The sequence below is a fragment of the Nothobranchius furzeri genome, chromosome 1 (genome assembly GCF_043380555.1).
Source record: "Nothobranchius furzeri strain GRZ-AD chromosome 1, NfurGRZ-RIMD1, whole genome shotgun sequence".
NCBI lineage: Eukaryota > Metazoa > Chordata > Actinopteri > Cyprinodontiformes > Nothobranchiidae > Nothobranchius > Nothobranchius furzeri.
Genome location: NC_091741.1, coordinates 69,350,963 through 69,376,529, shown reverse-complemented (window position 1 = coordinate 69,376,529; position 25,567 = coordinate 69,350,963). Strand labels below are relative to the sequence as shown.

The following is a 25,567-nucleotide window of genomic DNA, read 5'->3' as shown; positions in this document are numbered from 1 at the left end:
AGGCAATCAGCTGAACATATTGTTACTGAGGGAGGAGAAGGATCTTTCTTCACATGTTCTGGTTAAGCTGTACAGCCAATTCAGCCCCCAAACCCTCCAATTGCACATCTGTTCTTTTTCATTCTAGTTCCCACACATAAATTATTTCACTTTAACTATACACAAGTGTTTTATTTAAAACAAAAAGGAACATGGGTCAGATTTTAAAAGTGGTCCTGGTGTAACTCACTGACGACGCTGTTTAGTTAGTTTAAGGTGCCAACTCGTGTGCACATTGCCTCTGTTCCAATTCTGTTCAACAGAGCCCAATAAAAAAATACAACTAAGAGGAGCAGAAGAACCTTCAAAAGCATCCCAGCAGCAAGGAAGGAGGAGCAAACCAGTCAGTCATGACTGGACTGAAAGAAAAATGTCTGCGTTCCACTGAACTTTACTGCAGGAGGCTGCATCAGAATGTCAGGTCAGATGTCAAGGACCGAAGAGTCCCGCCAGCCATGCAAATATCACCAAAGAACATCCTGCATCACTTATAGACTTAGACAGTTTAACATGGGTTAACATTGGTTATGCAGCAAAGGGCAGTCAAAAGTAATGACACGAGCAGAAGAGAGCAGCTCAGATTCATTGATATCTGAATCTGGGTATTTTAAAATTTATCAGACTGAAAAATCTTCCACTGGTCTGGATGATGATTGTGCACTAGATGACAGTCAGGAAAGACGTAAAAACTGATTCATGACTTTCTACAAACAGTAGTTTCCAAATACACTGGATTCCAACAAGCTGATGCAGAGGTCCAAACCCAACATCATCAATCAGGAGTGCAGAGTTTGTAAAGGTCTCAAACTGGGAGTCACACCAATGTGTGAGCCTGAGTCTACACACTGATTAGAAACTTGCTTCAAGAGGAAATTAAAGCTTGTCTTACTGGCATTGAAAAGTACTTATCAAAGAAATCAAGAGTGTCGGCTCTACATTCCTGGCCCCAAGGAAATAAAATCCCTCTGCTGGGAAAACAGGAACTCTCCCCCGAGGTCGATTCTGTGTTGAAGATATATGGCCTCAAAAACTGATATCAAATATTAGTAAAGGTATATGCAGCTCACAGTGGCTGCTCATTTATTTTTGTTTTGTTTTCCATGCAAAACCTATCTTGGGAAGGGTTTCCAATGAAGTGATTATTAAAGCAAAAATATATTGTTGATGTATTTTTGCAATTAAAAAGTATGGCCACGAAGGTTTGATTTTCAGTTTGTTTCTCTTACACGTGATGAAGACGAGGGCGGTGCGAACCAGCAGGTCAACGGTCTTCTCCCACCTCTCTGGAACGTTGGCCAGGATATGTGGAATTATGATTTCTGCTGGTACGTAGAACTGCAGGGCGAAAGTGATGAATATGCCAAAACAGTAGAGCAGTTTCACCACCTGGTACGTCCTGTAAACACAGTCAGAGGGAGTTAACACAAAAAGTGATCATGGTCGAGCTTAAGCCTTCACGAAACAAATGCCGCCTGCCCTCAGCTCCCAGTTTCAAACAGATGCTGCTAATTACGGTCTTTGAGTTTTCAACCTCATTCCACTAATAAGCAACATGAGTCTAGTCACAGAAGACACTTCAGTAGACGTCTCTTTCCTGCAGCTTTGATGATAGCAATAAATAATGAGCCAGCAAATCCAATCTGACAATTTGGTTCTGCCATCTTTAAGCTTGAGCTTGTGAAGTTTGTTTCAACGTCAACGTGAGCAAAACCAATCAATTCATATTGTGATAGTTCACCAAACACTTTCAAAAGCCAGTATCTCACTGGGCTGTGACTGCAGGCAGCAAATCGAGAAAAACATTCATAAACAGGTCTGCAAAACATCTTGAAACATAAAAGTGCTCAGTTTCCTTGCATAAGTAGCAGGGATGATTGATTGATCGATCGATAAATCTATCGTGGAATGGGGCCGTGTTTTAATGAATGAACATCACAGTTGTGAATACACTGCAATTAGGAGAGGCTCATTTTCATCCATAGTCCCATATACATTCAACATAAAAACACATAAAGTAACTATAGAAATAACACTGTGCCAGACATGATAAATTTATACACGATCGGGCCAAAATAAAAGTCTCCACATGGATTAAACTAAGCAATTAATATACTGTATGTATACAGATAAATCTAAACCAGTTTTACAAAAATATTAAAGTTAACTAAATGTAATGTCATAATTTAAATATGAATATGGATGTGTGGACCAATATTAAAAAGTTAATGACAACAATGGGGGGGGCGACAGCGACAGAGGAGTTAGGTCTTTGCCCCGTATTCGGAAGTTTACAGGTTTGATCCCTGCTAAGGCTATCATAGTTGTTGTGTCATTGGGAAAGACACTTAATCCACCTCGCCTGCTGGTGGTGGTCGGAGGGACCGGTGGTGCCTGTGCTCAGCAGCCTCGCTTCTGTCAGTGTGCCCCGGGGCAGCTGTGGCTACATTGTTGCTCATCCCCACCAGCGTGTGAATGACTGATTGTGATGTAAAGTGCCTTGGGGATTCTAGAACTCTAGAAGAGACAATATCAAATACAGGCCATTTACCAGCCAACCATGCTTTTAGCTTACTAAGGAGTTGAAGTTGGAGCTTTCTCTCATGGTGACTGGCAATGTTCTCTAGCCTACTGCAGTGTTGCTGGAAGTAAATCAATATGGGCAACACGTTTCCTTTCTTAGTAGTTGCAAAGTACTTGCAGGGCTCTAGGAATTCCCTAATGCACTCATTACAAGAAATGGCCCCTACATCTTTAAATCTAAAACCAACATGCTTTGATGCTTTATTTATCGTCACCTTTTTCGCCCTATCTAATAAACAAACCCAAAAATATGTTTATATATTAAACACTTAAAACAAACTTGAATCTGTTTTATTTTCTGTTGTTCTGTTTTCTATTGTTCTGAAACAGTTTGCACATTGTTATTGTTTTGAGTTTGTTTTATATTTGAAGTTCAATAAATACTAATAGATTTATTTACTTATTTAATTTATATTGCACACAGTGAGTTTTCAGTTGTCTTTCACAATCAATGCGCTGTTAAAACGTATTAATATAGCGGCCTTAATAATCGGCTTTAGATACCGGCTATCAGCAACAAAATACTTTAAAAATTGGTATCTGCATCGGCCTTAAAAAAACACATCGGTCGGCCTCTAGTTGTAATGTCCTAAGATCAAAACATTTATGCTAGAATCTTACTTACTTTACAATGTTTTAAACAAAGACGAGGAAAAAAAGACAAAAAAGAATGACAAATATTTTTGAATCACAACTCGAAGTACTTACTTCACTGCTCAAGTCTCATGTTTTTACTAAATTTGTAAATTAACATCTCTCATCTGAATTTATTTACATTTGAGTAAAAAGCCCCTGAAACATAGCAATTTAAAATAAAATGATACTGGTTAAAACTCTTAGCCACAATGTTTATTTATTTATTTATTTTATTTTTTTATTTTCTGAAGACCTTGAACTATTTCTTCCCAAACAAAACCTGGTCGGGTGAAAGTGCTGTGTTGAATTTTACATTTACAGATACAACAAAGTCAGGTTGTTAGTACAAAAGAAGAACTCAAATTCATATGAAAACCTTGAGGAAAAACCAAAGCTGTTCTTCTGCAACAGCTCCTGTCAAATAGGACCCATCTGATCTGTGGTTGGATAAGGCTGAAAAAAAGCCTTGATCACATTAACTAATAGCTTTCCGGTAAATATTTCTGTGCACAACCAGCTTCCATATTTACTGTCAGCAAACAGGTTAAAAAAGACACTAATGCAGTGGATATTCTAGAGTTTACTATTAAAACAGGATTTGCAAACATATCAAATACTTCAAAGGATGGAAATGGAGAGGATAAAGGCTCGTCTTTGTTGTTTGTTTTGTTTAGATGTTGGTCTTGTTTGTGGAGCTATGATTTTGTGTTTATAAAATTGTGTGTAAGAGGGGTTTGGAAATCTATAAACCTACGCTTACCTTCCCCCTATTCAAAAAATTAAAATTCACCTAACCAATAAGGATGGGACAAAACACTGATTTGGCAAAATATTGCAATATTTTAACTCACGAACGACTACCAGTACGCTCTTTCCCTATATTGTTTTTTTAACCACTACAGCAGAAGTCCATTAGGGGGTGCTCCTCGTGAGAATGAGCTAAAAAACACAGGCGACGAAGAAAAACACAAGGAACAATGTTGGCGGAGTCGCAGCAGGGAAAGAAAAATTTTAAAACGATGAACGAGGAAGTTTCAAGTCTAAAGTTTGGCCTCACTTTCCCAGCCCTACTAACCAACTATGTAAATAAAAATATGGATTATTTATTTATGACAATTTTGGTTGATCATTATGAAAATGTGATGCTTTTCTGACAAAGCAACAAAATACAAGTAAAAGTTAATTGAAACTTCATTTAAAAATTCCCTTTTTGGTTGGTGGTAAAAGTCCTACTTTGCGGATTGTAAAACAAGCAAGTGCTGCCATGTTTACGTTACAGTATAGCTGCACTTTTGTTAATCAAATCCTTTGCTCCAGCTTTAGTAGAGTGAGGAAGAAAAACACTTGGCTTGAAGATATAATCTCACCAGCAGTTGGGTAGGTTCAGAGTGATGCTCCCACCAATGTGCTCGCCAAAGCAGAGATATCCTATGGTGCCGAGGCTGATGTAGAGGATGGTGACGATGCCCATACCCAAATACAGAACCTGGGGGAACTTCTGAGGCGTCTGCATCTTATTTTCCAGAGGAAGAACCTTTCAATGAAAAGAACAGAAACTAGATGAATTGCATTTCTTAAAGAAATGCTGTTTGAATGCTGGATAGCTTAAACTGTTAGCTGAATCAGCTTAATAGCTCAACTGAAGCTGAAACTAAGCAAAACTGTCAAAATGAGCTGAATGCGTTGAAAGATGTAGAAGCAAAAATCACTAACAAGCAAATAAAGCACAAAAAGTAAGTGAAGAATGGAGAAAAATAACCCTAAATAGCAAAAAACTGAAATCTGTGAACATTGTATAAAAATCTGGACAGCTAAAATGTCTAAACACTTGTTAATTCAGTTGGACAAGTTTAACAGTTTAATCTTTACATTTAGCTGAACTGTGAAATTAGCAGCTTATGCTAAATTTGGTAACTGGTTGCTTAAAGAGCAAGTAACGTCTAAATTAACTTTTTTTGCTGATGAACTGCATAAATGGGTGTCTAATAGTGTTTTAAATGTGTGTATTCATTATTTTAGCATTTTGGTGCATTTTCTTTAAAAATTAAAAATTCTGCCTACATACCACAGTATAGCTCCACCTTCAGCTTAAAACATAGAATTTGAGTCATTTTGAATAAATTTTAGCCAATGGCTAAAGAGTAAGATACTACGTAAACCAGTAGAGTACTACGTAGCAGCTCTGTGTCAAAGTTATAAAAGCATCGAGAGTCTCGGCCACGCCTTGTGGAGAGTTGGGAGTTGGATTTGCAAGTGAGTGTAGGAGATTAGCAGTAGTTCAGCATTAGCATATAGCATTAGCATATCCTAGTCTTTAGCGTAGCTTTTAGTGTTATAAATACTTATTTAGTGTTAGTTTGGCTGTTGGATATTGTAGTTTAGTTAGTGTTTGGCTGTTAGTGTTATTAGGAAAGTAGTTCGGGTTTAGTGCTCTATATCGTGTTAGTATGGTGAGAAGGTGTAGTGTAGTATGGTTGCGGTGGCTCTGTGGGGTTGCACTCCTTTCCACTGGACTTAGAAATTAGGCGCCAGTGGTTGCGCGCAATCGGTGTCTGGAAAACATTCAGCTCCCGCCTGGTGCTGTAGTTTGCAACCAGCGTTTTACCCGCGATTCTGCACGTCTCCGTTTGAAGAAGGAGGCTGTGCCCACCGTGGCTCTTCCGCGATTTAGATGCAGCCCACCGACTCTGCTCCCCCACCATGGTGGGCTCCAGTCTGAGGTGAGTAAGCTAAATAAAAGTTTTAACATCTTCTAAAGACAATTCCCTACCTAAATGCAAAGTCTGAGAGACGTGGTTAACTTCCTTTAGCTAGTCTGTCGGTAATTCTGCAACAAAGGCTCTAACTGACGCAGCACTAGTTGACAGACAGCATTACAGCGTGAAATCCAGCTTGTGACCCGGTTCCGTGAGGAATTCTGTTCAGGAGGTCGCATTTCAGGCTCTCCACATCATATGTGACTGACTTTTACTTTATAACAACGATCACACACCAGGAATGTTATAAAGCGCCTATATAGGACAGTATCTTTTGTATATTATCTGACTTTATAAACTCCAACAACAATGTGCTTCTATTTTTTTTTCAGGCTAAATCTACCCAAGACATTGGCTGTCAGACTGATTTAGCTGCAAGAATGCACTTGTCCAGGCTGACGTGAAGCCTTACCGGTGTAGCAAAGGTGAATTATTTCTTTGTAAACATTTTATTATCACCTTCTAGTTTTAATTTGTTTTACAGATTATTGTTACACGTGATTTTACGTGCTACTTCTTTGTTTATACATAGCCAGCCAGAATAGAGCTCAGAGCCTCAGTGTGTCTTGTGACACAGGGACCATGATGGAAATTCATCTTCCAGAAAGTCACAGAGCAGCGTCCATACCCCTGAAAAGACCAAGATGTGAGGTGCCTGCTGTTGATTCCAGCTTCCACCTCAGTGACAGTGCAAGCTCAGTGAACTGTTCAAGGTAAAAAATTAAAACATTTCAGAATTTTAAGATATTAACAATGAAATAAGTATGTGATTACATCATGACATCATGAAGGAGGCTAATGATTCTGGCCCTGTGACACTTGATGGTGACGTGTGAGCTGATTCACCTGGAAAACAACTTTTACATTAAATATTTTGTTTTTGCTATCAAAAGGAAATTAACTAATAACCTGCATTATTGCAGGACACTCAGCAAAATATGGACTCTACAACATGAGGCAGGCACACGTTAATACTCTATAAGAGCACATAAGGTGAGCAACACCACATATTATTATTGTTATTACTGTACACTGTCCTGGATTAGTTTTCTTTCTGCATCTCATCATTAGCCTGGCTGATCATTAGCCTGGCTGATCACCTGATAACTCCTGTCATCTGGTTATGACAGCACAAGGACGTCCTCACACACCTGTAACCTATCAGCTCATCTGGCAGAATAGAGAGAGAAGAGACAACACCACATCTCCTGTTCCTGGAAAGCCTTCAGCCATCCTTTGATGACTGAGAACCTCCATCAGCTCTGTCTCCTGTCTGCCCACAATTATTATAATAAATATTGTGTTTGACAAGTTTTTTGTGCTGCCAAATATCTCATTTAGATTCCAGTTTTGATATTTTAATGGATATTTATAAATTACATTAAGTGAATTATCACATTGTTGCATGTTTAACTAACTCTATTGTGATGAATTAAACTAGCACCTCACTGTTAAAAGCTCGTTTTAATTTCAAGCATGTTTAAGTATTTATGGACATGAACAAAAACAGGAAATATATAAATTGAGATTTATTTAATTAATATAACAAATAAGGGGAAGGAGTCATTGAAAGGCACATTCTTCTGGAAGATCCTGATCCTGACGACACCAGAGACCAGCTGCAGTCACCAGAGGACCTAGAACCAAGAGAGCAGCTGTTATCAGTAAATAAATAAATCAGGGCAGTTTTAGTGAGCTAAACACATTGCAGAATAATTTTCTCATGGGGTATTTTCATAACTTTATATGCAGCAGACCAACTTGAGCCCAGGGCTCCTGGAGAACTGCTATCCAGCAAGTTTCAGTGGTTTTCCTGCTTTAACGGGTTAGATTAGCTGTTAAGCAGCTCAGCTATTTGTTGCTGATTAAAACCAGGTGTGTTGAAGCAGATAAATCTCTAAAACATGCTGAATACTAGCTCTAGGGCCGTGGAGCCAAACCCTGCAGCTAATCCAATGCTATGGCTAACGGCTACTTACCATTCAGAGCTGGTTCTGTTGGGTCGGTTCCGCTAGTTTCAGGCAACTCACAAGCTCAAAACAATAAGGCTCAGGTCCGCTTGTCTCCTCCAAATAGACTTGGTCCCTTTCTTCTCGAGTGTCTGGGTAAGGAGGGGGAGAAACGTCCTCCACTTCTAATAACTGCTCAGAGTGAAGGGAGCTAGCATCGTCTAGTTAGCCATTGTCTTCGTCACTGCCGCGGCTCCGCCCTCTCGGTCCTCCAGGCAACGCCTAGTAATGTTGCAGTTTTTAAAATTGATACGTGCGTGGAGAAGGACTCCGAGGCACGCTTGACCTGCTCTTGAAGTTATTGAATAGCTGAAGTGAAGCTATTCAACAAGTATTGAGTGCATAACTTAGGGCTGGGCGATATGACGATTTTAGACCATTTTACGATCTACACATCTGACGGTCTGTCATTTTTGAGATACCTTTTATCACAATTCACAGCTCTGCTGTTGAAATTCTGCCTCTGAATGAAAAGGGAACTTACCTCAGGTGAATGACACGCCTTTTTTTGACCCTTAACCAATCAGAGTGAGTCATAGTAATATATTAGTGCCCCGCTTGTTTTCACCTGTGTGTGAACAAACATGGCTTCGGCCGCAGCTGAGAGTGACAACTAGGTTTTCGTTCCGAAGAGGAACGCCTCGTCCATTATATGGAACTGGTTTGGTTTTTCACCAGATGACAAAGAGCAGCGAAACGTCATTTGCAAGGAGAGCGTCAAGGCAAGTGATGGCAACACCACAAACTTGTTTAATCACTTGAAAAGAAGGCATCCCAAACAATACAATGAGAGCCAGCTGGCAGCTAAATCTAAAAAGCCTGCAGCTGCAGCAGCTAGTGCTTCTTCCAGGCAGCAAACGCTAACAAAACTCACTCCTTACGACAGAGACAGCAGACGATGGAACAGCGTGACAGATGCAGTGACGTACCACTTGGTTAAAGATTTGTGTCCCGTGCGAACAGTAGGAGTGGGATTTAAGAACATGATAAAAACATTGGATCCGCGCTACGAGTTTTCCAGCCGCAAGTATTTTTCGAACACCGCCATTCCACGCATGTACGCTGAATGCTAAGTGAGAGTTGTAGAGAATATTCAGAATGTGCAGTTATTTGCTACCACAAGCGATCTCTGGTCCAGCCACACATCAGAGCCGTATTTGAGCTTAACTATCCACTACATGAGCAACTGGGAGCTACATAGTATTTTGAACAAGTTAATGTTTGCACAATACGTTTGCAATTGACATGTTTGCACTTTAAATATGTTTACGATTTTCATTTATGTTAAGTTACTTGAAAAACGAGAAAAACAGATTTTTGTAATTGTTTCTCTCAGGGCTTTTATCATCTTTGGTGTGAGTTTAAAATATAAGTGTGTTAGCACTGTGTTGATTATCCCTAATATGAATAAATGTTTATTTATTCAATGTTTCATTTCTTTAATACGCAATTGAAGTTATGCTATTCATGGATAAAAAATCGTGATAAAATCGAAATCCTGATAAAATATTGGAAAAATCGTGATATTCTATTTTTGCCATATCGCCCAGCCCTAGCATAACTGAACATAAATATTTGAAGGTTGACTTTTTTTATATTAAAAACATTTTCCTTTTATTGTTTGGATGAAATATGCTAATTTTTTGAGATAGAAATTTTGGGTTTTCATGAGCTGTATGCCAAAATCATCAATATTAGAAACAATAAAAGGCTTGAACTACTTCAGTTGTGTGTAATGAATCTAATATATATGAAAGTCTAATGTTTATCAGTACATTACAGAAAATAATGAACTTTATTACAATACAAATGTTGCTATACAAATTTTTTGAGAAGGACCTGTATATGTCAATAGAAGTGTGGTGCGATAGAAAATAAATGGGTCTATAAAAACTTCGATAAAAAGTTTCCTTTCTTTTATCATCATAGCCTGTCAGGTAGCATAATACTAGACTCCCAACCAATCAACAACACAGATCCAAGCATGCTCAATCACCAAGCTCTCCAGTCTCAAACCTAAACAGAGAGCACGTGACTTAAACAAGACGCAGCAGCAAGGAAAAGCAGAGTATATTGTCCCAAAAGAATATTTTGGTTTTACAAGTCCTTTGAATCAATATGGATTATTTTTTATCTATATGCTTTTTTCTAAACCGTCCAGCCCTACTGTGTAGTAAACATAGCCTCTGACTGAAGTCATCTCTGTCTGAGGAGCGCATGCACACAAGCACTCGTTTGTGATTTACTGTGCCCCTACACTACTGGTCACAGGCTTTGGTCCTCAGGTCAAATACTCTTCTTGGGTCCTAAGTCCCATTTTAAGACCAAAGCAGACATGTCTTTTCAGGCTGTGGCTCCAAAATATTGGAATGCTCTGTTAACATCCCTCCGTGAAACTGACTGTCGACTCTTCTATAAAGCAGCTGATGAAATTCATATTTAGACAAGCTTTTGTTAACGGACTCCTGTTTAATGTGTTCTGTTGCCGTTTTTTTAATTGTATATAGTTTTTGTTTGCTCTTTGTGAAGCACTTTGTAATTTTATCTGTGAAAGGTGCTACAGAAATGTGAGAACGGCTTTGTGACACAGCTGTAGTTTTGTCAAACCATTATAAGGAAATAGCTCACCACTCTAAGCAGTGGATTTGGTTTTCTGTAACCCAGCTCCTCTCACTTACTTTTTACAAAAGTCTCTTCTTCTCAGGCTCTGATCTCTTGCAGGGGTTGACATTAACTTCAAAACCAACCGGCCAGCCGGGCCGGTAACTCTGAATATTTACCGGCCCCGCCAAGAATCTACCGGCCCCGCTGGTCAGCTGCCAAAACGAGTCAAAATAACGACTGAACAGTTTTAAATGTAATTAACCTTTATTTTGTACACATTCACAAACATAATAACGTATTCAAGTTTGAATTTGTTTGTTCCCTCAACAAAACTCGATTTTGTCGTCGCATACTTCTGCCATACAACGCAGTACTTCACCAACTCCGCTTTGCTGTACTCGAGCCATTGGTTGTGTTCGAGATGAGCCAGTTCTGCACAGACTAGACCAGCAGTGATCGGTGAGCAGTGCATGCCGGTTAGATTTGTGTCTGACTTGACGCCGACTTGCTCTGACGTCATGCATTCGTAGGCAACGATAACCTCGTGAGATCAAGGTGGCCGCAGATTTTGGAGCAAGGCGCTGCAGTTGCTCTCCCTCGGCTGCAAAACCTAGAGGATGATGGGAAACGCCTGGCTCTCACCTGATCAAAGATCTGATTGGTTCATATTTTGATCCAAACGTCCGGTGGTAGAACATGAAATGTTAGTTGGTCACATGTATTCTGTAAATCATGTTACGTTGATGATGACAACTAGGCCATAAAGAGAAATGTGTTTTGTTTTCTTTTGTCACATTTCCTATGAGCACACTGAAGCTACAGCTGATAACCTTTACTTATTATTACAGTCATGTCTTCATATACAATCCACAAGCACGTGAATGTAGGGAAATCTGTCCGACTTAAACGCCGGCTTTCAGCCCCTCCCCCTGCTGCTTCCGTCTGCTCTCGTCTGTTTTCCAGGCGAGGCGCTGCTCAACTCGAACACGGCCATTCTCTGCGCCTCCCGTCGTCTTTGAACCTCCAAGAATCATTCCACCTACGCACACGCTTCTCTGCTTCATACCGTTTCGAACTGTCTCGCTTCTCCTCACCAGTTTTAAAGCGTTTTGCTGGAGATTTCATCAATAAATCCGATCCCTGTGGCGGCGCCATCTTCCTGCATGCTTGTGTGTTTCTAGTGTGGTTCCACTTCATCTTTAATAGTGAACTTATAGTTCACGTGACTAGAACTAGAATCGTGCAGTACGTGCAGTACATGGCTAGAGGCGCGCAGGTTCACGCGCGCGAAACGAAAACGGCGGCTTCCTACAGGGCGCGGCCATGATGTAGGTGAAAGCCGGTGTGTAAATGGCAAACAAGGCTTGGGCGCCACCCGGGCAGTAAGTCGTCAAGTATTTACCGCCCGACGAGAAAATTTAGCGCCATTGGCGCTCGGGTGCTTTAAAGGTCCACCCATGTCTTGATTTCAGCTCCTAAACATTACAAAAAAAAACTAACCTGGTACTGACATTTCAGCTAAAGTCCAAGCCTCTCTTGTTCTGAACTTGTGGTGTTGAGCAGACTTGCATTCACCCGAGCACGCTGAGAGGAGTCAAATGAATACTAATGAAGACTTTTATTTTGTCTACAGCTCCTGCAAAACTATGTGATCAGTATGCCTTAAAAAGAAAAGATAAACACAACGTTCGACCTGTAATTTTGTACTCTGGGACAGTGAGGCAGCATTGCAACCCATTTGACTCCAGTTTTAAAACAATGCCTTGACAGGGGAGTGTGTTATTGTCATCCCTAAACATAATAACAAAGCACTGAAACACAGGCAGGGTTACCCATGAGAGGCTGAGGATGCTCTATCTAGATTAAACATGATTGCTTAAGAACATTTTTTGTCACAAACAGTTAGGGGCCATGCAAGATCTGTCAGCAAGTTTAAAACATGCAATACACATGCGCACAGCTTATAGGTAAAGCATCATTTAACCAGTGAAGGAACTTAATTATAATACCAAGACATGCTATATAATAATCATCGAACTTATTTAGCGCTTTATTAGGACACTCATAGACGCTGGCGTGAACTTTTACATTCACACACTGCTAGTGATGGTAAGCTACTATGTAGTCACAGCCGCCCTGAGGCGGTCTGACAGAGGCGAGGCTGCCATTTGGCTCAGAAGCTCTGGTGTTGTGCACAGTTAACTCCGGTTGTAGCTAGGTTGCTACCTCCGTTAGCTTAGCTCCCACCTCCGCGTTAGCTTTGGGTTAGCTTCAGGTTAGCTTGTAGCTAGTTCGACCGGGTGTCGTCAGTTGATCCCAGCCTTACAGCCCCACCCTCAGCTCTTCCTCTCTTCCCTTTTGTGGAATTGTCTGGGCTTGATGGAACCTGTGACACGGTCAAAATGGCGGTGGTGGCCACCTCCCATTTTAGCTCAAAAACTTATTATTGGAGCCTATGGAAACCCACTGTCCAATATTTATATGTCGATGGGCGTGGCCCTGTGCCACGGCTGAATTTCCTGCACCACGAGGTGACGACTCGCCAAAACGGTCTGTGCACCCCCCCCCCCCCCCCCCCCCAACTAATGTGTTAGAAAACTATATTAACTTTTATTAAAACTCTAAAATTTAGCATGAGACTGTTTTATGCTGTTTGTTTCCACCACGTTACTGCACATATGCCACTATTGCCTCTGTATCCCTCTGCCTGATTATCCATGCCTTTCCAGTTCTCTGGAATTAAATTCCAATATCAAAGATGACCTGCCTCTTCTCAGAGATTTAAGGTGTTATCTATATGAAACAGAATATACAGCTGGTCAGGTGGGGTGACACAGCAGCAACAGAACTTCGGCTGTTTCTATAAAGAATGGGCAAAAATATGACAAATCACAGCATTTTTGAACATCAGTTTGCAATCACAAAATCCATTTCTGCCTTGCTCACAGGTGAAGTTTGCTAAATACAGAAAAAATAATCCCAAACAAGCATGTGGATGAAAGCCTCAAACTCATAAAGAGGTAAACAGGAGATGGTAATAGTTTGAGAGCTCTACTGTTGAAAGACAACATTTCAAGTCTGTTGTGTTCCTGTTGATTTCTTAAGACTTTTCTTTGATGTCACTTACCACTCCAATTCCTTCAAAGGCAAAAATGGCTGTCCCAAAAAACAGAGGGTAGTCCTTTGCTCTGCCGGCCTTAGGTAGGTTGATGGGGTACGTGATGTGCTATAAAGAAAAAGCATTGCATTAAGTGTGTCAGGTCAGTTGGTGTTATAATACAAAGGCTGAACTGTTGTGGTTAAATACCAGAAAACTGTTTCTTATCTAACTAAATCAAATCGGCAGGCGAAAGGTTCTCTCCACAGATTATGGTCAATCACATTAAATGAGACCTTGCATAAAGAGGACATCCACCCACCTCGGGCTTCCTGAACTAATTTTCTGGCCAAAGCGGGCAAATTACAATAGCTAGTAGCAATTATTTAACATAATCACAGTCCTTTGTTAGTAGCTGGGAAATAAGCAGTATATAAGTGGAGCTGTCATTACTTGCTGAATAAACCCAGCTGGGAGAATGAAGGACAATGTGAGCTATTAAACATGTTCTCTTCTGCATCAACATAGAAGTTCAAAGAAGGCCTTCCTGTGACATGGTAGCTTTTAATCTAAACTTACCAGAAAAAAGAAAAGAGTTGCAATAAGAGATATAATTCTTGCTTATGAGGCTACTTTTACAAATACAAGTAAAAGGTCCAACCCCCTTTTTTTCCAGGCATTCCCACCTTTGAGCCACACCTCCAGAATACAGAAACGTGCAATGCTTGTTCCAAAAGGTTCTGTTTACCATTTTAGTTAAACCTATTGTTGGCACCTTTTCTGCCATAATTCCAAATGTGATGCACCTGTGTAACCATATAACAATTTAGTAGAATACTTAATATAGAGTGATGTTTTCATGGTGAAAAATTAAGCCGTTTTTAGCTTTCTTGGTTAATCCAGAACGTCAAAAATCACAGCAGCTCAGCGCCACCAACAACCTGGGAAAACCCAGAAACAATAGGTCAAAACTTCCAGAGCCCACACCAAATTTCCTCAGACTGAAGGCTAGGCACACCGGAGACAGATGGGCCGCACCATCATTTTAAATAGAAGCCATAAATGTGAGTGGCTACACGGGGAGCGCTGCGCTGAAGATAGGCGCCAGTTCTATTCAAGCGCAGTTGTTCACAACATTGTGGAATACTTTACAAAAGACATTATGGCACAGAACGGCTTCACGGCACAAACCCAGCCACAGTTTGGATAACTTTAAAGAGCAAATTGCAAGTTAGAGACTCCCATGAACCAATGTTTAGAGAAACATAATAGAAACTCATTTAAAACATTTTTTACACATACATAAATCATTTAGGCTTTTAGTCATTTTTGTGAGAATTTTTTTTTTTGCCAAACCAAGTGACGTCAGCTGAGGAAGTCCTGTTAGCTTAATCCAGAGAAAAAATGGATTCCAATGCCAGCTCTGACACAGAGGAAACGTTAAATGTTTATAATTATACTTCTGATGGACCAAAACCATAAAGTTATGATTTTGCTGAACGCCCCAGAGAGCAGAGACAAGCCAGAAGGAGAAACCATCGGCCAAAGCAGAGAGATGTGAGGAGAAGCAGCGGGGGAGCAGCAGGTGAGTTAAAGATGTTAGCTTAAACTCATGTGCCAACATCATAATATTGTACAGATTACTATCATGTACCAGACAATTAAAAAAGTATCGGGTAGTTAATATAATATTAATACTAATGAGCGTCTGTCAGCTGTCTCATACTCGTTAATATCCGTTCACGTAAAGCAGTTTAGCGCTTAGAGAGAGGGAGAGACACTCCTGTGATCCAGTTCTGGTGCTCATGTGGGCTTCTGTGAGCCAGACACCAGAGAACCAGTGGAGCGGGTATTTTTAAAAGCTGCACATGATCTTTTCCTGGAGGTCTGCGGTGGTTCTGATCGGATTCCAACCCAGAAACCTGCTCGACTGGCCCACCGAGCCGCGGACAGACTGGAATTGGTACAGCCTTCACAGACTAGTTTATCAAAATGAACACCCTAAAACTAGCCACTCTCCACACTGAGCTGAGGCAGTGCCTAGGGTCTAACACTCTTTGGTTATGTCAGAGGTTCAGATTGAGAAAAAATGAGCCTTTTTAGAAGCTTTGCTGAGAAAGGCCACTTATTACTCGAAAAACTCTGCTGTTAAGTGTTTTAAAACGAAATATCCACAATCAGCATTTCAAATAGTATTTTTGGACAGCATTTTATATGATTTAGAAAAAAATGTAACCTGCAATTTTCTCTTTAAAGTACTATTGATCTTAAAATATTCTCATAAATAGTGTACTTACCCATTTTTAATGAATTAAGAGTCTCACAATTTAATTGTGTGTTTGTTTTGCTGGACTTCCTGTCTGTATTAAAGTTCTATTCTATTTACAAAACACAACAGTAAGTCTGATCACGTATAAACAAAAGAGTCACGTCCCGCTTCCTGTTCTCAAGTCCCACGTGATGTTGTGACTATGACGTGACTGTGCGACGACTTGACTTCTCAAAGCTGTGGGCGTGACACGGCACATTGTGTCTGCCTCCAGTTTGCCCCAATCTTTACTCTTCCCACACAGGTGCGTTGTCATGGCAATAAATTGATCCACAGCTCTGCCAGCTGACAGAGGACAGTTTGTGTTCACGGACAACAGAGCCGTCACCTAAATATTTCCCAACAAGAACAGAACCGGGCTCTAAAAAGAACAATAAAAACAAGTCTTTAAATTAAATTTGCAAACAGAACAGAACATTCTGTCTGTTACACTAAACAGTCCAGCTCCGGCTTCTCTTCCCGTTTGTGTTTCATGCGCACGGAGGGTTATGCGAAGAACGGAGTGATGTGGTCAGAGGAGTGGGTTGATGAATTGTTTATAATCCAATCTTTAAGAACAGGGCGTTCACACCGATAGCTGGTACATTACGGTGTTACAATGTCGTTGTGAGCCTGTGTGTGTGTGTGTGTGTGTGTGTGTGTGTGTGTGTGTGTGTGTGTGTGTGTGTGTGTGTGTGTGTGTGTGTGTGTGTGTGTGTGTGTGTATTTGTTCACAGCTCCTCCCTCTCGGTCTGCTCGGCAATAGCATTTGTTGCATTTTTCAAACAGGAAGTGGTAGTGGAGTAAAGCCTGATACCGGAGGCGGACGCGCCATGCTGCATCGCGCAGGACAGTTTAAGAATTCAAGTGGTCACACAGGACGCGCAGCGCTTATTGGAAAGTCGCGTGATAGTCACAACATCACTCAGGACAGGAGAGCAGGAAACGCTTGAGATAGAACTAGGGATGCACCGATGGATCGGCATTTGATAGTAATCGACCGATAGCGCCCCTATCGGTTTTGATCGGAATTTTCAAAATAGATCAAAGCAGACGTAGGGTTGTCACGATAACCAGTGTAGCGGTAAACCCCCGTAAAAAAAAGTTGACAATAATAATAACCGTCTTGTTTTTTAAAAAACTATATTATCTTGGTGGGTTTACCGTGGCTGCGGTGTAGGCGCGGTGACCCTTACCAGCCACCGTATCATCTGCTGAAGTTGCCGGCGGCACATGCACGCTTTGTTGTTTACAACCAAAACTTTCTTGAAGCTAAAGCTGAAATAATGGTCAAAGGAGGAGACGGCAGCGCTCAGGAGGACATTTTTTTATCCCTCAAAGAAGACAAAGTCGGAAGTACGGGCATCTTTTAGATATTTGAAGAATGCAGAGGGAGTTTATAGAAGACGGATGGCTATCCTGTTTGCAGCACGTGCAGAAAAAGTGTCTGTGAAAGGCAGCAACGCTTCAAATCTCATGACACATCTGCGTGACCATCACCCACAACTCTACAGTCAACGCAAGGCAAGCTAACGTTAGCGTTTTAGCTAAAATACTTGATCCGACGGTTTGGGTTGAGGGAGAATGCAACGAGTCGCTATATAAAGCAGCCGCAGCGCCGCTACCTGCATATAAACTGTGTCGCGGACACCCCCATGTTGAAATGACGCTATGCATTACGGGGCTCCCAGGGGCAGATAAGAGTTGGTCTCTCTCCGAGAATAATTATGAATTTAACAATGATTACTGCCTGATGACATTTTCCCACATCTGCAAAGCTCACTGGAAGGACACAAACCGAGGACAATATTTTCCTGATATAGGGATTATTACTCAAGTAAGGGTAAAAAAAAGTATCTGAATAGAAAGCTACTTGAGTACGGAGTATCATCTGATCTAATATTTTTAAATGATGACATCAAACAGACATGAAATAAGAAGTTATGGGCAAATATTGGTATTTTAAAGACTAAAGGGAAAAATGTAAACAAATAAACAACATAATTACAAAATAACACATTTTAGGCAAAATGTAGACACAAACTGAGGACAATATTTCCTGACATACAGGGTTTAATTGTGTGAAAATGTAGCATGTTTAAAAAAAATACCGCGATAATACCGAAAACCGTGGTAATTTTGGTCACAATAACCGTGAGGTTAAATTTTCACACCGTGACAACCTTAATACAGACCATGTTAGATTAGGTTACATTTCCTTTATTCCCAGATTATGTAGTTTGTACCACTCATTATAATGTTGTAGAAAATTTCTGGCCAATCCACGTGATCCGTATCGGTGATCAGCATTCTTTGATATCGGTATCGTGATCGGCAGCAAAAAACCTGATCGGTGCATCCCTAGATAGAACTACCGCCTATCGTCAGCGTGGCGTTCCCCGTGTGCCCACTCTCATTAACTACAATGGCTTTTATTTAAAATGATGGTGCGGCGCGGTGTGTCCGCCTTCGGTGTGCCCCAGGCTTAAGACTCTGGTAGGGGTGACTTGCTGAAAAATAAATGACAGTAAAACCTGTGAGGCGTGCCTAATAAACCTAAAACTTGCAAACTGTTCAGTAAAACTTTAGAGAGAGTCGAAGCATGTGAAATAACCAAGAAACTAAACCCTTGTTGTTTTAAAAGGCTCAGAATCTGTATACTCTGGTTGTCTTTGCTCTGCTCATTCATCAGCCACAGAAACACCTTACGGGTCACATATCTTCCTACTAAATCTTTCTAAGGTTTCCGACGCAAGAAACTCCTCCTTTTCAAGACAGGGCCATTTCTCAACGAACGCAACTGCTGTATATCTGTAAAGTGTTAAAGCAGCCTGATGAAATGCTCCACAGCTAGAGAGCATGTAATCTGGAGACTCTGTCTTTACCAGTTGTCCTGTTATCCATAAAACCCTCTGAATCCAATCAGTCGAGCAGGAGCAGAGACATGACGGAGAAGTGGGCATTCAATGTGGCTGCATGCAAACTTTAATGAAAGAAAGTTGACATCATCGTATTGATTTAGATGCGGTCGTAGAAAACATCTCATTTACTGTCTCAAGGGATGAAAGATTTCCGTTTTATAAGTTAAAAGATGAGTCATACTGTTGGATTTTGTAAATTTGTTTGAGTCAGTTGTGGTTTGCATAGTCTGTCAATAAAAGATCCAAACATTCTGCTGGCTAAGATGATGACATCTTCATAGAAATGAATAGATCAAACTGTTTAGAGTGCGTCACAATCATTACATGTAATATTCATTTGTATAGACTTTTCCTGACAAAGTTTCAAAGTATTTGCCAAGAAGTGATCATGTGAATGAGGTTAGTTAAATGCTCATTTCTACAATAAACATGTCTGAAAAACGCCTGACACAACCAAAGGATCTCATATAAAAAAGGAAGTCAGGGAGTGCGGGTATGGACCCCATTTCCGCATTCCTGTGGCAACCTGCCCCCCAATTTTATTTGCACCTTATACACTTCCACTGACGACATTCCACACAAACACACACTTAGGGCCTTGGGAGTGAGCACATTCAACGGCATTTGGCAGGGGGATATCTCAGCCTCCTCCCGAGTGCCGGTGCCCACTTCCAATTTTAAACTGCACTTAGACACTGATGGCTGAGGGTGTAAGTGGGGTGGTGCAGTGGCATCAGCTGGCATATGCCGGATGATGCCCACACTGCCCACTCACCACAGCCATGGAATACACCTCATGATCACACAACACTATATTGGAGCAGGCGGAGGGAGACTAGGGGTCTTAGCCACCTCTGTTGTTGCTAGGCGTCCTGGGGCTGGAGGCTAGGAGGGAGATCTGGCCGTCTGGTTGGGGTCTGGGGTGGTGGGTTGCTGTGCTCAGTGTTGGGCGGGGGAGCCTGCTCATCAGCACCCCAGCAGAAAGGGTCAAACTCTGGTTACCAGTGATGCTTGTACCCAATGTGCAGCAGTACCGGCACCAGAGTGAATAGGGTGTGTATGGGGAGCATGAGTGGGTGTCCGGCGTGCATTTTTGCAAGTCTTGGGTTGTATGTGCATGTGTGAGCATGAGGGAGGGAGCGTGTGACTGTGTTTGTGTATGACTGTATATGTCAGGTGGGGCCTTTGGGTCCTCCCCTCTCCTGGAACTTCTCTTGATGATATAGATCTTTGTCCCCCCTCCCCCTGCCACACCTGGTGTGGGGGCTTGTGCCATGGTCTGCCTGAGTGTTCGTGGCAACCGGGTCTGGGGGTTTAAGATTTTGGCATCTGCCTGTTAGATCCCGGTGGCTGCCTGGTGGGGTCTGGGTCCCTGGGCTCTGCTGGGTCCCCGGCGGGGGTGGTCGCCCCTGGGTCCCGGGTCGCTGGGTCCCGGGCTCGGCCGGCTAGGGGGTGGGAGGCTGCGGGCGGGCCTGTGGGCTTGCCACTGATGTCTCCAGGGACTCTGCCGGCTGCTGGTTGTGGCCCCCCGGGGCGATCCTCTGTGCCTCTCGAGGGGGGCGGGGGCCTTCCTGGTTGCAGTCTCCTTGGGGTTCCTGCGTTCTGGGGCAGCGCCTGGATCTCTGGGACTTGGAGCTCCCCACGTCTCCTGCGCATCTTTGGGGGGCGGATCTGTGGTCCCTCACACTCTCTGTTGGACGCTCCTACAGAAAAACCTTAAATAAACAAGCGCGTGTACACACACAGGTGCTCACATGGTGCTCTCAAAAGTATGGGCTTGGGCATGTTCAACACATGTCTTAAGACTATGGTGGGCACTTAATGCGTTGTGATTTATTATCGTGATTCTTCAGTTAAGCAATGTTGATTATATATATATATATATATATATATTTTTTTTTTTTTTCTTTTCATCAAGTTGACGCAGTGATAGGTAGATCTTGTTGTATTGTTGTTGTGTCCCTTTTTTGTGTCCCTTTGTTTTTTTTTTGTCTCTTTTTCTGCAGGTCTAGAAGCAGACTCTTGTTCATTTTTGTTTATTTTTGTGGAACCCCCCCCCCCCCTCTCTCTCTCCCCACCTTTTCTTTTCCTTTACCTTTCACCTCTGTCTCCGTGTCTGGTCGGAATTACAAAGCATTCAACAACAATAACAATAAAGTTTTAAGTATCAGGCGTGACATTAAAAGCAAACGCTTTGATGCTCCACCTGAGAATAAATCTGTAAGGCTTGTCACCAGCATTCAGACATCAATTCTGCTTGCTTCACAGCCAGACAGGACACGGTAAAAAAAAAAAAAAAAAAGGAAGGTATAAGTTGGGATATAAAAGTAGACTGGAACTTGATGTGGCTGACTTCAGTTGGCAGAGTTCCATAAAATGACAGCTTTAATGGAAGAGAACCAATCTACCGTTGTCACAAAGGGTGACCTGGGAACAGTTAGCAGTGTGCTGTCAATGGCTGAGAAAGTACCAACCAGCCCAATAGGTGTGTGATATATTTAAGGCAGCTTAAGGCTTTAAAGGTCAAAAGTAAAAATTTCTGAAATCAATCAAAACATAAGGAAGTAGTGCAGGGAGGTGGATGCACGGGAACCCTTTTGTGTCTTTTAGTTCCAGCCGTGACTCTGGCTGCAGCTTTCTGAACCAACTGGAATTGGCACCAGTAAAAAATCTTCAAAATTGTGCATTGAGTAAAAATAAATAAATATATAAAACAGATCATGTTAAAGACCAAGTTCACTCAGAAACCATGTTTTACTTGTTATTTTTTAAATGCGATCGGCCACTCTGCTTTTCACATGCAGGCTGAATGTGAAAATAATCTTCTACCCATATTTCCTGAATTTCTGGTTGCGAGCAAATGCTCCCTCCCCACTGTGTCCAGACGCAGCAGCGATTAATTCCATTTCTCCAAGTCATAAAAGAAAGAAACCCAGTAGCCTTTGTTCAGAAAAAAAAATCATTTTGCTTAAATAAATACCACAATAGTGGGCACCACAGGGAAACAAAGACAAGGCTTCTTTTGACCAATTTAACCGTGTTTAATACAAGCTGTTTATACGTCACTCTACCAAACTACAAATGGAAAATTAAACAAAAAGAAAAAACAAACATTTGCACTGCGCTTCTATAAAAAACATAAACAAATCTGTGTTTGTACTTCTACTGTATATGCAAATCAGTCCGTGCATTATGACGTCGCTCAAAGAGTCACATGCACGAATAAATCGCCCATCGTCAATTATTGGACTGACGACTGGCAGTGGAAAAAATTATACAAATCGTCAACCATTAGTTCCAGCTAACCATTAGCATTAGCAACTCCACAACATGGCAGAACTCCTTCAGACTTGTGCTATTTGTAGAAAAAAAAACTAACAATAATGCTGCAAAGCAAACCAAGTTAGTGGTAGAGTTGCAAGTTGTCCGAATTGAAATATCAGGAAATTATGACAAGTAAGACTTTGCCGTGTTCTGCTCCCCTCTCCTCCTACTAAGTTCTAGTTCCTGAAACAGGAGCGTCAGTGCTTTTCACCCCACAAACATTGACTCACAAGACATTCATTTATACTAGAGACCACTGTGAATGTGTTGAAAACGAGCAAACTTGGTCTTAAAGCTTCAAAATTTATATTTTTAAATTCATATTTTATTCCAACTCCTAGAGCAGAATCAAGGCAGCCAGAGAGATTAGATTGGAACCGACAACTGAATTTAGAAAAGTGAGCAGATTATGAATTATATTTAAAGGAAACCCCTGCAGCATTCAAAACGTATTGTCAGATAGACAAGATGTGAGATTAGGAGGCTGTGAGTATTATTAGCAAGAAAAGATAAAAATGTTTATGGACACCAATATGGTCCTGCTGTCAGATGTGCACAGCAACACAGATCTATTTCATACTCTTAGTTCATTTGCTTGGATAGGAAATAAAATGATATATTCTTATTTTAAAATATTTGTGAATAACTAAATAACTCAACTACAACAGACAGCAGTTGACTCATAAGTAAGGACTTCTAATCAACAAGCTTGGCTAACAGAAGTACACTTCTTTTCTGCCCCTTTGGGGCAGCAGTAGCTCAACAGGTTGCGCGGGTTGTCCAGTAATCGGAAGGTTGCAGGTTCGATCCCGGCTCCGGACAGAGAATTCTGCTGTTGTGTCCTTGGGCAAGACACTTAACCCCCCTTGCCTGCTGGTGGTGGTCGGAGGGACCGGTGGCGCCTGTGCTCGGCAGCCTCGCCTCTGTCAGTGCGCCCCAGGGCAGCTGTGGCTACATCAGCTGTGGCTACATCGTAGCTCATCACCATCAGTGTGTGAATGGATGAATGATACACTGTAGTGTAAAGCGCTTTGGAGTCTTTACTCTGAGAGGCGCTATACAAGTGCGGGTCAACAGCTTAAACACAATGCCATAGAAAGTCACTGAATCAGTGGGTTAGTCACGGCATTTTCATGTTAAATAGACTCACATCAAAGATTTCACTGAGGTGTCAAATACTGGAAAACAAGTTCAAATAAGTAGAGAAAGTGTTGCATGTTTCAGTTTAGTAAATTGCAGTTTCAGCCCTGAGGCCTTTTTCAAAACTGGGCTTAAAAATCCAATATACTGGATTTGTTAAGCTGCACTAAAACTCTTGAGGTTCACGTTGTTTTTAATGGAATTAAGTCACTCTGACTGGCTCAGTTCGGAGCAATGATGAGACTGCCTCACCTCTCAGGTATCCTACCTCATCCTCCACCAGTAGATATTTCTTTCCTGGGTAAAATAAATATGTATCATGATATGCTAATTAGATGGCATCCGCACTTTCATTATGCTACAGTGGGTCAGAGCTAGAGTTATAAAAAGCTAGAGTTATAAAAATTCACATGGCTGGAGTCTGTGTTCACTCATATTAGTGAGAAGGTAAGATTCATAGTAGTTCCTGAGGTACTTTGGCCCCTGTAGGCTGCCGTACCCGTTACCTACTCACACAAGGGGGTTCAGTCCGTCTCTCCACACAAACGGTGAAGAGAGACTCATGACCCATCCTCCCCCATTTCAAGTCACTACTTAAGGCCCACTTTTATGACCAGGCATTTTTAATGCAGATGGCAGATGGCACTTAATTTTGATGGTTAGTAAACACCTGAGTTAGCTTTGTTCTGCTCTTTCTGCTGATTCAGCTTTTTCCGGGATCCACTGATTGCCTTTTCTTGTTCATTTTCTTTTTCCCTTTCCTGACATATTTTGCTTTTCTCATTTTTACAATTTTTTTGTTTTTGATTATTTTTGTTCCCGAGTTAAGTTTTTATTTATCGCAAGTAATATCGCCATTGCAATAATAATCACTGTTATTGCATGTCACAGGTTTTCCTAATATCGTGCAGCCCTCGTTGGTATGGTATGGTATGGTATGGTTTGGTTTGGTTTGGTTTGGTTTGGTTTGGTTTGGTTTGTTATGGTATGGTATGGTATGGTATGGTATGGTATGGTATGGTTTGGTTTGGTTTGGTATGGTATGGTATGGTATGGTATGGTATGGTATGGTATGGTATGGTATGGTATGGTATGGTTTGGTATGGTATGGTATGGTATGGTATGGTATGGAGCAAGAAGCTAGCAAGAGCAGGGCGCACCTGCTAACTCTAGAAGTTCAGCCCAATAGATACAGTTGTCTATAGTTGCTGCTCACTGGAATGAAAAAGATGGAGCACGTTACTCCTGACTTGACCTGACTGCACTGGCTGCCTGTTTGTTTAAGAATCCAGTACAAGGTGCTTTTATGGGCTTTTAAATCTTTGCATGGCCTTGCTCCAGATTACCTCTCTGAGCTACTGGTTTTTTTATACCCTGCACGATCTCTGAGGTCGGCTGATAGGATGCTCCTGGATGTCCCAAAAACAAAACGCAAGCTCAAAGGTGACAGGGCTTTCTCTGTAGCGGCCCCTAGGCTCTGAAATGCGCTGCCGTTGAGCATTAGGTCGGCCTCTTCACTGTCTGGTTTTACTGTTGAAAACCTATTTTTATGATTTGGCTTTTAACTCAGCAAGAGTGTCTTTTTTTATTCTTTTTAGTGTTCGTTCTTAAGCTTTAGTCTTTATGCATTGTTATGTTCTGTTTTGTTTTTTAATGTTTTAATTTCTGTGAAGCACTTTGGTCGGTTTTATGCTGTTGTAAGGTGCTATACAAATAAAGCTGCCCTGCCTGTGGTTGTTGAACATCGACTACAAACACAGGAACACCTAGTTTGAGTACAGACCAGTAAACATTTTTAGAGATCTTACAAAAGCACTTGGTGTTGTGCTGAACCACGACACTTCGTTATGTTTGTGAGAGTTAAACAATAATCAGAGGATTTTAATTATGTTGCTAGTGATTTGTTGAATGAAAATTCATTCAACGTGAAAGATCATTTGCTGCTGTGGCCCCCAGACTCTGGACTTGGTGGTCTCCTTTAAAACGCAGCTGAAAACTCATCTGTTCAGGTTGGCTTTAATGTGACCTTCATCACCACCCTCTCCTTATTCTGCTCTTTCTACCAATTCCGCCAATCCTGGGATCCACTGATTACCTCCTTCTTATTCATTTCATCTTTCCCTTTCTTTTAATCACAATTTATTTTTCTCATT

General features: G+C 41.4%; 1 protein-coding gene across 2 annotated transcripts in view; it reads right to left on the bottom strand.

Moving 5' to 3' along the window:
* Window positions 1–25,567, bottom strand: part of slc36a1 (solute carrier family 36 member 1) — a 78,652-nt gene that overhangs the window by 38,336 nt on the left and 14,749 nt on the right. For both annotated transcript variants that reach the window (XM_015951963.3, XM_015951970.3), the window contains exons 9-11: window positions 13,752–13,850; window positions 4,623–4,789; window positions 1,266–1,435 (exon numbers count right to left, since the gene is read on the bottom strand). In XM_015951963.3, coding sequence (XP_015807449.3) covers window positions 1,266–1,435; window positions 4,623–4,789; window positions 13,752–13,850 — 436 coding nt within the window. The remainder of the gene's footprint in view (window positions 1–1,265; window positions 1,436–4,622; window positions 4,790–13,751; window positions 13,851–25,567) is intronic.